Source organism: Lagopus muta, chromosome 6 (assembly GCF_023343835.1).
Source record: "Lagopus muta isolate bLagMut1 chromosome 6, bLagMut1 primary, whole genome shotgun sequence".
NCBI lineage: Eukaryota > Metazoa > Chordata > Aves > Galliformes > Phasianidae > Lagopus > Lagopus muta.
In genome coordinates this window covers 35,300,387-35,314,077 of record NC_064438.1, presented here as the reverse complement: position 1 = coordinate 35,314,077, position 13,691 = coordinate 35,300,387, and the positions used below count along the sequence as shown (strand labels likewise).

The following is a 13,691-nucleotide window of genomic DNA, read 5'->3' as shown; positions in this document are numbered from 1 at the left end:
TAGCAAAGGTGTGAAATATTTTACTTTCAGGTGTGGGCCTCACAGAAGGAAAGTAATGCATAATATCCTTGTTGAGTACAACTGTTAGTGAGAGATGATCAAGAATTTCTTTCCTGAAAAGTATTCTACCAAGCTTATCAGTCCATAATATTTTATATTGACCCTGAAACCTCACACCTCTATTAATTTTATCCCTTGTTCCAGATGGACTTTTCTCCCCATTTTGTGCTACTTGCATCAGCATATTTTTGTACTAAGTCTCAAATTCAACAATTTTGCAAAAGAATTTAAATTTCGTAGGTATCTATACTGACTTCCAAGTGCCCCATTTCATTTCCTAAAGGAAATCTTGGTCCTAACTTGAAAATGTTTGAGAACAGACATAGGCAAAGCAATTTTGCAACACTACAGAGGTACAGTGTAACAAGAACTGTTTGCCTTGGCACAAGGGGAAAGTACACCATGCAGTCCAACAGAAGAATGATTGCTATACCACGCGGTTCTAGACATGTCTGTCTCTTCCAACATGTACTGCAGATCCTGGAACTACTGAATGCTTAAAAGTATGTTGGAGTATTCCAGCTCGCCCCAGCTGTATCTGGGCTATCACTATTTATATAAACTAAGGATATAACGCGGAGATTTTGGTCTCTTTCTGTTTCTTTTATTCTATTTCTTTTTCGGTCTTTATTTTGATCTAACACTGTCTTTCTCTATACTTCAGCATGTCCACATCCTCTGAAACTGCTCTGATTACAATTCCACAGCAAACTGCCATACCAAAATCCATGTCTGCCAAGTTAGCTTGAAATTCTTGGTTGACATTAGCTGAGAGATAAAGTGTTCTAAACAAATATATGTCTCTACACACAAAAGATACATTCACATGCGATGTTGGAAGAATATTTATTTTAATTTTTGTTTACTGTTTGAATGCACTGTCATTTTTGCCAGAAGTAACGTTATTATCACCATTGCCAGACTACCTTCCAAGATAGTGTTTTATCAGATTTTTTTACTATTAGCCTTGCAGCTATCTTAGAATATCAGTATCCATTTGTTTTCTACCACTGGCTCTCAGTGTTCTGGCTCTCAGTGTTCAGAGAAGAGAAAAACTGGTTCAGTTAAAAAGGGTTTTCACCTGCTAAGACTTGGTACAATTATTATTTTCCCACTGCTAAGAGATGTGAGATTTTTTCTTTACAAATACAAAACATGTTATATATATTTTCCATGCATACAAAAAAAAAAAAAAAAAAAAGCTGAAGTCTCTAAGATGGCACTTTACTAAAAAAATAAGACTCCGAAGTCAGCACTCCAAATAAAAATGCTTATAACGTACACCCAGACTTTTTGAAATGCAAAATTGCCTCCAGGTTCTATACAGATACATACTTGGGAGTGGGGGCTCATATCAGGATAGGGACACATCAGTGTTTACTTGCCACACAAGTGATGCAGTAGCACATGTACAACATAGCACTCTTTTGGAAATTCAGAATTAAGACTGTTGTAGTGGAAATACGAGCATTTCCATGTATAGTTTCAGGAATGATTTTAAGGATATTCTTACCAATATTTTTTGCAACAAATAACGCTTTGAATAGTGATTTAGTGTCAAGTAGCTACAGTGCTCCTTTTGTAATTGCTGGAAACCTAGCTGTACAATAATATAAAACCAAACAATACATTAAGAACGTAATAATTCAGAGACACACAAAGTAAAGACTGATGACAAGTGAAAATCAAAGATATTCAAGCAGATCTCAGTTGATATCATCTGCTAACATACTAAAAGCCACAGTCCTGATTCTGATTTTATATTATTTTTCTATTTATACCATCAGCAATGAACACAAGGAAACATTTGCACTGAATAAGACTGTAACATGTAAAGAAAATTGCTTAATTTATCAGAATTCTTTCTTGAAAAGTATATGGGGATATGAGATGAAGTGCAAAGCCTCACCAACTGGACGTAAGTACAGAGTAAGGAAAGTCCTATAGTTAAAAAGATAGTGGCAGAAAATGTTTTTAACAAGGGACTAGCATAGGGTTAAAGCCAATTTTTTTCTTGAACAGATGATATTTCAGATGGCCACACTATTCCAGATGCATCAATTTCCTTGAAAATCCAATCCATATATGTGCATATGCTGTGCTGGCAGGAGGACTGACTGAAATGGCCAAAACCCAAGAGCTAATATTCTTTTGGCCAGAATAATGCAATTATTATTTTCCTAGCTATCAGTCTAAGCATACAGAGCCATCTGTTATGCAAAGCAAACATACACATCTCAATTACAGAAAATGCAGTTGCCTTGACAGAATTTGGATTACACCACTAACCAGGGCTGTAAAATTTGTTTTAAGCTACCGTATAATGGATGCCTTTCAGGAGTTTCCTAATTAGCATTTACCTGCTTAAACTAATTATCCATCCTTCTTCTTTACTGGCTTGTTAAACTTTGTTGGATACTACGCATAAAACAGATTAATATGAGCATAAGACAATAATAAACATTAAAGTTCTGATTCTTTAGTGTATTAGCAACATGGTGGAGCACCAATTTCAAAATCTGAGATTCTCGATACCAATTCCCAAACAGATTAAGCCAGGTATTAAAGTCTATTACAAAACAAGGGACTTCAATGGCAGAAAAAAATACACATATGAGTAAGAAACACCTTTAGCATTTGCTTTGCTAAAGCCAACCCAAAATAACAATTACTGAACTTACTAAAACAGATTTCTTGCAATTTCTTTGATGACTTAATGAACATCTATCCTAACTCTCATGACATAATATTCAAAATTAGTAATTTTCTGCACCAAGAGTTAAAATTTTCCATTTCATTACCGTTGGGGTACACCAAAACTAACAGTTATCAGTAATAATACTTGCCTCCTCACAGCAGTATGGATACCAATTTAAAGGAAATAAATATTTATATCAGATTTTCTTTTTCTCCTCTGAGTGAATGCAATAGAAACAGGTATCTTACACTGCAAATCATCATGTAAAATCTTTCTTCTGCATTTCTAAATGCAAGTAAAAAGAAGCTATTCTAACAAAAGATTTCTGAATGCAGCAGGATTAGGGCTAAGTACCAGCAAACAACTTTCCCTTCTCTTCCATTCACCCTTTTAATCTTTGAAAAACAGTTGTTAGCAATTACATTTTAAAAATACTGTATTTAATATATTTTCTTCATATTAGTGAACATTTGTGGAAGCAGCAAAACGTGTCCTTGTTGGAACCCTCCCTGCCAGACATTTTAATGGTCTCTTTCAGCATTTCTTGACTCCAAATGACTCCCTGTCATTGTGTCAGCTCCCTAGATAATGCAGGGTACTCCATAAACATCCAGTAATAGGACACAAGGGAAGTACTATTAACGTATCCCTTTCCTATCAGGTATAGAGGTTTAAAGTTCAAAACAACCAAGAAAAGAAACTTGATTTGTTCTCAATAAATTAATAATGATCCGTCATGGCAAAAAGTTTTCAGGCACAAGTGTATCTTATTTGAACATCCAATACTGATAGACATGTTTTTCAATTACTTCTCAGGATGAACCAGATGCAACTTTAAATAACTAATTAAATAATCCATGCAAAATACAGAAACTAGATTATTAAAATTTCTTTTACAATGAGAAACGGAAGAACACATCACACACAATTATGCTATAGAACTGAAAGCATGTACTTACTTGGGACAGGCCTAAGTAGATGGAGACAGTTTCGGAAATGTACAAAAATTTTCCTTCTTGATTTAGTGCAAATACAAATCCATCCAGGGACTGCAGAGAAAGAAAAGTCTAGTGAATATATTAACTAAAAATGTTAAATCCTAGACAGAAATAGATTCAAACAAAGGCATCACAGAACAAATTGAGGAAAACATTCAGATGTGTGTTTTTAATTTGAATCCTTAAGACCATTCTGTTATAAAATTTATATATTAAAAATCAACACTAGTATATTTCAAAGTTGAAGGACTTACTGTTCTGCTTATATCTGCCATATACTACATAAAGTTATCTCATTTGAATACAGGAAAAATATGGAAAAATGAAATGCTCTTCAATGTTTTTTACAGGAAGAAATACATAAGAAAAACAAATAGCCTTCCAATCAAATGATATGTAAGGAGATCCCCGAATTATTCCCCAGAATAAAAGTAGAGAAAACTGAAAAACAAAATCTGAAAACAAACAAACAAACGAGAAAAAGAAAATAAAATCCTGCCATCACTCAAACCACTATGGACCTAAATAATTTGTTAATTAATTGAGGATTACACACACACCATTTTCCTTTTGTGAGACAACAAACAAAGCCAATCAGCAGATTACCCTCAAATATGCTTACAGCTTAGGCCTATAGAAATGTTATGAATTTCATCCCTTTGGTACAAAACTCTAGACCAGACTTTAGTTTGTCAGGTTGTCTTTGGATGCAGTTTCCATTGCAACTGCAAAAATGCACAGATTAATGCATATCTTTTGAAACATGACTGCAGTTAATAAACAAAGGACTATATTCTAAACTGACATGTAGAGTAAATCACTGTGCATCAGGATGGAAATATCTAGGTACACGAGCAAATTTTTTCTAGGAATAAATTGCCTTTCAAATACTACATGTGCCTTTAGTTTTATGCTTTTTAGAAGGCTGACTGCTGGCAAAGAAAAAAAATAATACTGCAAGTCTAAAATCACAAAGTTATTGTTTCTATCCTTTTAAATGTAGAACAGTAATTTCTAGTTTTTAATTTCTTTGATTCTTCTCCTTGATTAATTTCCATTACACTGCTAGTCAGAAATTGTCCTTAGGAAGCACTCACTCCACTCCGATGTAGTAGGTGGTTCAAAAATCAGTGTTTTCTAAAAAAAAATACACCCCATATTGGAAAACAAACCCTTACTGCATTATATTTATGAATTAATAAAAATGTAAATCTGCATAGATTTCCTTCATGTAAAAACATTTACATTCTGCAAACCATTTATGGCCTCTTATAAATCATAATTTTTTTTTAAATGATTAACATCAATTCCTTGAATTTTGATGTCAACAACAGGTGGAAAATTTGGAGCAGTGAAGTTCAAACTTGAATCTATACATGGACAATTAAAACCTTTACACATTTGATCTCCCCGAGTACATATTTCTTCTGTTACTTCCCACTTGCCCTAGCACAGGAAGATCAGAAGAATGGATCTTCAAGGGTCTCAGTATAAGTTGTCCTGATTTTCTGTCTCAGGTTCCCCTGTTTGAGGAAAATGTTTTAATCCCCTGCTAGAAATAAAAGAGAAAACTGTCAACCTGATTCCCTGGCCACTCATGTATGTCTTTGCTAAAAAAGACTTTCTCCAACAACAACTTGCAGTACTGAATCAGACTAATGTCTACCAGCAGTGGTTGATTTCCCTGGATCCAACAGTCTGCACCCTACTTCAGAACAGCATTTGAAATATCAGTGCCAATTAGGTAGGTAATGACCAGACTACTAGAAGTTTCTTTCTAGAGTCAGGTTGTTACTAGTTTCCATGGTCATGACAGGTGATATTCCATGTAATTACTCCTACAACTATTGCGCTCAAGATTCTTTTTGAATCAAAATATTTTGTTGGTTGAATAATATCCCATAGAAGGAAATTTCATAGTTTTTTTGTGTATCATTTTTAACATAACCCATTTTTAACATATCCAATATGTGTGATTCCCCTCCTCTTTTACTGGAAAAAGGCTCCATGCACTCAGCACATTTATAATCTGTTCTATTTAGTTTGCTAGATTACTGTGTAATTATCTGGCATATCTGGATAGTGTTTTGGGAGGATAACAAAATGTAATTCTGAGTAATGGCTTTCTTGCTTCTCTTCTAAATAAGCATGATCTTATTTAGGAACTCAGGCCTTTTAATGAAAGAAAAAATTATAGAAAGCTTTCATCACAAAGTAGAAATATTCTGCTCAATGTTGACTTGGAATTGGCTAAAAATAGCTTTGCTGGAAATATAGAAATAAATAAAATCTCAGGTAGGCATGAGAGTAAAAAGAAATTACAACATTTATGGCTGAAGTTTTTAAAGTAACCAGCAACTGGGAAGAGTGTTAAATGCGAAAATTTAACATCTTAAAGCATCTTAAGCTTTTTCACATTACTTCTCCATTTCACCCTTGTCTTTCAGTTAAACAGTTTTAATGCTTGATCCTGTTCTTTTGCTTTCCTTTGGGAAAATATTCCTTACTTTTTACCTCCTAGTTTTACAAGGGAGGTTACTATGGCACCACTGTTGGAATGGCAGGGCCAGTGTAGCATACCTACAACTCTTTTAGGCTTCTTGCATATCTAGTCATTTCCATGCCGTAAGTAAGACAACTGAGACAACTATGTGGTGGTCATGTATTTTTTCTCTGCTTCCTTTCCCTGCTTCCTGAAGTTATGTTTGAATAAAAATACTGACATAATTCACCACATTTTAAATTGAGCAAAATTCAAAAGATTACTTAATCATATTTTGGAAGAGCCACTGATTAATTGCTAATAGAGCAGCTAACTCAAAGTGCAAATACATTAGGAGTAATAAGCTCAAATCCTCATATCAGAGAAAAATGATCATAAAAACAGTAGAAGAAATGGTCACCTTCCAGTGCAAGGCAGTTCCTCCCACCCACACAAAAGGACTGAGATGGACCCCTTTTGTGACAGTGTTGTTGTTCCTTATACAGGTCAAACAGTAGTTCTGAAGGACTGCCTCATTCGTTATTCATAGGTATTATTTATGAATATTTATTATTTAAGTAATGCGTGTTGAAAATTTTCAATTTTTCATAAAGCGATGTCCTTTGTGCATGCCAAGAGAGCAATAGACTTCAGAGAAAGCTGGCAGATAACATAGCAGGGGTTATATTATATACTGAAGAAGAGTATATGGTATCATTGTATCTATTTACAAACAATTTTGTATTAATGAGTAATTTTTGGAAGTATTATTTGTATTACATTTGTGTAGCCAAGAAGCCAATAAATATGAGAAGGGTACTGGATTTACTCAGCTTTCAAGTCTCTCTTTTAAACTGAGCAGCACATTGTCATTTCCAGTGGGAATTTCACTGTAGGTCAAAGGCAGATAGGATTTGTGTTTTGGATATTCCACAGTTCCAAGGTTATCAACTATGACGTACAAATAGCACGTGCAAAGGCAACGAGTATTCTGCAAAATGTCCTGTTTTTGTTGAAGGAAAATATCAATACCTTCTTGAGTTCATTTTGTTTCTATTTTTAAAAGCGAAATTGACTTCCATAAACTTTGTGTTATCCCATTTACTGCAGTGCCTTAAAAATGGTCGGGGTAAACATCCATTCCAATTTTAAGCACAATCACATTTTAAAAAGACCAGCAACTTCTTGTTTAAACCTACACTTACTGCTCATATGCAAAATGTGATTAAAGCTGAATTTCCCCAGTACTTTTATTTCAGAAAACTATTACGTATTATGCTGTTTCAATCACCACAGGCTACTTTTTAATTTTTTTTTTTTTAATACTGCCCCACTGATTTCAACAGGCGCCAATTAAGATTCCAGGGTCAAAGGGTTAATTACATCTTCTTACCCACTATGTAGCATTTTCTGATTATTAACCAAGGTTGGATTAAGATGAAAAAGAACTGACACAAATGTTAATGCTTGCCCCTCCTTGAGAAGATTTATCATAATACCATGCTGAAATCTATATGCTTTTTTCAAAGCTGTTAGAGAATGAAATCTTAGAGGAAGCACTAAAATAAATGCTTTAAAGACATGGAAGTATCTGATTTATTGAGCCAGTTCTCTTATTCCTGAAAACTGTCCTAAGCCAGAGAGACAGGACTGATAGAAGATTTCCTTTGTCACATATCAGCAAGTCAATGTGGTAGACATGAGGGAAGTGAGACTCAGATGTAAAAGTCACTAGCTACAGCACCTTTGAATAATAATGCCAATAATTATAATTTATGTCCTTTGACATCAAAATAATACGAAAATGTAAAGCATGGGATTTTAACCCAAAATACTAAGTGGTTTGTACAGTGTTTGTTGAATACTGAGGTTATTTCCTTTCAAGATATGAAACCTACTGTACCACTTTGACCGAATATGTGCTAATGTATAATGCATTGCACTAAATGGATTTATATTTGTCAGAGGAATTTTGTCCCAGCTATTTTTGCATATACCCACTACAGACAAATTTAATTCACTGGGATGTTAATACAGTGTCCTTCTGGAGAATATCCTCATATTGCGTACTATCCATGCAGTCCTTAATTCCTTCTAGTGTATTCCAGCATCACAAAAAACCCTGTTACCCTGACCTAAACTCCAGTTAGAGTGAAGAATTACCAGTAGGCTAGGTTATTTTAATGATAGATTATTTTAAACTAAGCCTTCACCATCTGTTTCACCCCTAATTATGAATGCAAAAAGAACATATTTCACAATTACATCAGTAAAAAGTAAGATATACATGATTTAAATGCATGCATGCCTTCTTTGTCCAATGCAGCATGCATCTGTGATGTTTTTCTTGTATCTCAGGCTCCGATCAGGAGATATGGGCTGGAGAAGGGACTACTTCCCCTGATAAAATAGATGAATTGATATACTAAACTTTTTCCTGGCAAACAGATCATCTTAATTAGAATTTTTCACTGTTGTAATAAAATAATATCATAACTAGAGCTGAGCATTAAAAAGCTTGTCACCAATTAAACATACAGCATTCCAAGTAAGAGGCTATATAGAATGCAGCTGACGCTAAAGCAAATAGTTCTCTTGCAATATCACTGCATAGTGCACAGTGCAAAACACATTGCATATGTGTTATAGCATAACTTAAGAACATACTTACTAAGGATGGCAACAAAAACATGAGTCTCATCTCCAAATGCCAAGCATTCTTGGTCAGGGCTCTCAAATAAATTGAAAGGCATAGACAGTGACTAACAGAACTCAGATTCAAAGCTTGAGTGCCCATTTACTGCACTCTCTCTATTACTCACCAGAGTAATATCCACCAGCAATGCCAACACACAAAACAGTAAAGACTTAGGTGGAAAATCTGACGTTGGGGCTTTACAATTAAGTATTGTGAGAAAACGAGAATATTATTCCTGGAAATGTGATCTTACATGTGTTGTACTGGATACACAAATATAAATAAAGTTTGATCATCTGCTAACTTACAGAAATCTCTAAAAACTTTATTCCTCTCCCTCTTCATTCTTGTTAATGCTTTGCAAAATACAACAACAACAAAATCCAAATAAAATAAAATGGCATAAGAATGTCTGCTGTGTTCTTTAGGCTACAAGCTTTTTTTTTCTTTTTTTTTTTTTAAACCATATTGTAAGAATCCCAATAAACAGAAAATTCTGTTTTCAACTCCCATACCATTGCCATTTTTCAATCATATTCCATGCATGGTTATATGATCATATATTTCTTGTGAATGAATTACATATATTTGGCAAGCAACATGTATTCGGGAACAAAACAATTGCAGGAAAAAGACGATGCAAGAGGACAAGCTCAAAGGATGTGGTTAGTTATGACGTTGATGCAAGGCTCCTAAGTGGTCATCTTCATGCTCTTTGCTTTTGTGGTCAGGAAGTAATGTATGACAACAAGGAAGTACCAGAAAATAAATGTGTCAGTAAGATCTGTTTTATAGCTTGAAATCAAGAAACAAAAGAGTAAACTTTACTGATTCTCTCAATGAATCTTTCACAAGACTCACAGAATAACTGTGTTTATGTAACCAAAGCAGAAAAAAACTATTTGATTTAAAAATAAGATTTTGTATTAGATCAGAATCACTGCAAGAAGAGGAGAACAGAAGAGAAAAATTTAGAGATAAGAATAATGTTTGAAATCTAATCTGGCATTTGAATTCTTAAGGTGTATTCCCAGGTGTATTCACCAACAAGAAGCTGAGAGTTATCAAACATAAGCCTGAGAATCACAGGAAGATTACAAATCTCAGAATTATACAAGTTCAAGAAAAAAAAAACACACAAAAAAAACCTGAAAACCAACAAAATCACAGATCAAGAGTTTGACAGTTTTATTATGCAAAAGCAATAAATTACTTTTAGGGGCTTTGTTGATACTAATGTCAATATTTTCTAAAAGACCATTTTATATTTCTACAAAATCCCAAGCCATCCTGACTATGCAGATGAAACAGCACCATGAAAGTCACTAAACTCACTGAAAAGTTGGCATCACAGTAGGAGAAAGAACTATATCCTTGGGTTGAAATGTAATGCTGTTTAAAGAAAGAAATAGATAAGCTTATTAATGTGAAAAACAAAAAAACCCTCACTAAACTCCAAGACAGATTGTTTGTAATTATTCTGCATCCTGTTTATCAGAAGATATATCTTTTTTTTTGTCCAAACCTTTCATATAACATATAGAAAAAACATATTAAAGTCAAAATACCAGACAGAATAACAAAATTGAGTTAAATTATCTACACAAATTTTTTTGGTCAAGTACTTGCACTGTTTTGCTACATTCTCTATATCTCTGCTAATTCTGCTTCTGTTTGATCAACTGATCCAAATTACTGGGCTGAACTGGGCTGTTGAAATTCTTAATGCAGGTTTTCATGCACGCACTGATGAGCATTGAGGGAATTAAACTATTTATTAGAAATGATCCAGTGTCTTATGCAGTAGAGAGATGGCTGGTGGAGTAGGTTATTTCAAATTACATGACTTCAAGATTTTACTAGTCTGATGACATGATAGAACTTGAAGTTCTTGAACCATTTTCATTCCTGTGCTGGGGATGAGGCAATCTCTCCTCTTAGTAAAATATTTTACAAGGTGAGTAGCATAAGAAGTGAGTAGATAGGAAATATGAGTTTACTCTCTTTGCTTTTTTTTTTTTTTTTTGGAATGTGTGGAAGATAATAAGTCATACATACATTTTTTTACATGTAATGAAAATAGTTTCATAAAGGTTTCATAGCAGGAACATGTTAAATAAACTGTGCATTCCCTCTCTATTTCTGTATCTGTGGTCTCCACATCTGTAGTCTGCACTCTGATAAATTTCAAACTGAACTTTTCCATGTGAAAAATGAACTACTCAGAAGTCTGAACAATCTGAACTATTCAGTCTGAGTACCTTCAGCTTTAACTGAATGGACCTTTGAAAAGTAACTGAGAAAAGTGAGCTTACTGTATACAGATTTAAGTTTTCAACAGAACATTTAAACCATTAATGGACCATTCTGGGGTCTGCTAGTACAAAATAAAAAGATGAAAAATTGCTGTTCTCATTGAAAAATGCTATTGTTAATTTTCCATTCTTCTGCATAAATTATTCATTAGTGAAAGAAAACACTGATTTCATTAGTACATCCTATACTAACCAGTGCTGAATATATTTGAAGTTAAAACCTTACTAGGCAGGATATTTATCTTCTCTTTACTATTCTCTTTCCTGAGAGAAAAAAGGTACGCGTAAAAGAAAAAGGGAGTAAAAAGGGAAAAAGGGAGAAAGGGAGAAAAAGGGAGTAAAAAGCGTAAAAGAAAAAGGGAGAAAAAAGGACTCTTGAGGGAGGCATTCAACACTATTGCACTTTGTTAAAATTCAGTTTTGTGGGGGTTGTGTATTAAAGCTGACCTTTATGATCTTTATCATTTTTATGATGCCCATTCCTGATGAACTCCTACCCTTCAATTACATAGGATGTGTAGTTGTGCTTCTAGACTGGACAGCAGACCATAATGGCAGTATCTACCCCATCTAATGCAATCCAGTGTACTGTGTAGGGTAAGAATGATCATATAGAGATTACATTATTTACCATTTACTCTCAGAATTTGATTGTTTCAACCAGGGTTAAGTGTATATCCGGCTTTGGATTGACTGGCTTTGCTTTGGATATACAGAATTTGAATATCAAGTGGTTTCTGTTCTTTGTTGGTACAAATATTCTGGTCATACAGGCATTTGTGTTCCAAGAGGTAATGCCCTAAGGACTTGATATTTTGCAGGTGCTTACAGTATTTACTACTACGAGTGCCCAAAACCAAAAGGGTAAACTGGCAGGAGCTATGGAGTACTGACAGGGTAAGGGCTAAGTCCCTGGATCTGCATGTAAGACCGAACACACAGAAAGAAACTGTAGGAATCTGATCTGAATGGAAGTGTCAGTAGAAGCATAACTGACTGGAAGCAGAAAGTATTACTGTGAATATTACTGTTTGTCAAAGTAGCGAGTTTAAAGCCCTTTATGTTGTGTGTTGTATGAGTACTTCAGTTTACATAAGGTACATTCAAATCATTCATAAACACTGTATATCTGCCTTTGTGGTTAATTTTTTCTTTTAATATACACAATCTGACACTATTTGAAAGTAAACAGATAAAGTTATAATGTTGATTGTCTAAAAACTAGACAAAAGAATAGGGAAGATTAGTTAATTGTACTCTTAAAATAACACCTGCAGTCATCAGCAGGTGCTCAAGATGCTCCCCTGATTGTCCTGACAACTGGCTTACTAGAATTAGCCCTACAGCCCACAACTGAGTATATATGTATGAAACTGCAATGGAAGTGAGAACACGTGAAGCAGAGATGCTTTGCTCAGGAAAGAACAGGATGAGAGGCCTATGCTTAGCATCTTTAACTTATTACATGATAATACAGATAGCCAAAATAGATTTGAATGACAAATGGATTTGAGTCCTTTACCTAGCCTATCATACGGATTTATACTCTTCTTGAAAGAAGAGCATGTTGAAAATACTTTATAGACCTTGGAATACTTTATAGACAAAAGAATACAGAGAAATTAAGATCAAAGAATAGAAGGAACATAGCCAAAGTCCATCAAATCCAGTGCCATTTCTAACTAATTTCTGACAGATGCGTGAGGAAACAGCAAAAACAAATGAACACAAAAAAATCCCTCAACAATCCTATGTTCTTATCTTCAGCCTTTTATCCCACGCTGTAAGTCAAAGAAGGCAGAACCTGGTCCTAATTAGCTGAGAATTTCTCCAGCTGTCACTTCTCTGTGTACTAAGGTGGTAATCCATTTCCTACACCAAGTTTTCCTACACATATGGAATTCTGTAGCAGTTCCATAGATGTCCATTTTGAAGACTTATAGAATAGAATCATAGAATCACCAAGGTTGGAAAAGACCTAAAAGATCATCCAGTCCAACCATTCACCTATTCCCAATAGCTCCCACTAAACCATGTCCCTAATGTGTACTTAGGGACCACGTCCCATGTGTACTTGCAGTACACATCTACAGCTGGACAAAGTTAAAGCAGCCTTTTGCTTCAGCAAAGAAATGCCTCCAGGACTGTTACTGTTGATTTTGTACTGCTGTGACCCTTGAAACAAGAAGGATCTGGACTTTCATGAACAAATCCTGCAAATTACTAGAAAGGTTTAGGTGGGCACGATAAAACATACCCACATCTCTTTGAAGTCTGGATGCTGAAGTAGTTCTTCCCAGTTTCAACTTAGTTTTCTCTGCCCTGCATGCCTTCATACTCCTGCTAACAGCATCCTAGCACTAGATTCTGACGCTAGATTTGATAAGCAAGCAAAGATCTCAGAGAAATTCCTCCAGATTAAGGGAAAACAGACTGATAA

The 13,691-nt window shown here is 34.6% G+C and overlaps 1 protein-coding gene across 6 annotated transcripts in view; it reads right to left on the bottom strand.

Annotated features, from left to right (window-relative positions):
• NPAS3 (neuronal PAS domain protein 3) overlaps positions 1 to 13,691 on the bottom strand; it is a 598,518-nt gene that overhangs the window by 179,167 nt on the left and 405,660 nt on the right. For all 6 annotated transcript variants that reach the window (XM_048949919.1, XM_048949921.1, XM_048949920.1 and 3 more), the window contains one exon: positions 3,718 to 3,807. In XM_048949919.1, coding sequence (XP_048805876.1) covers positions 3,718 to 3,807 — 90 coding nt within the window. The remainder of the gene's footprint in view (positions 1 to 3,717; positions 3,808 to 13,691) is intronic.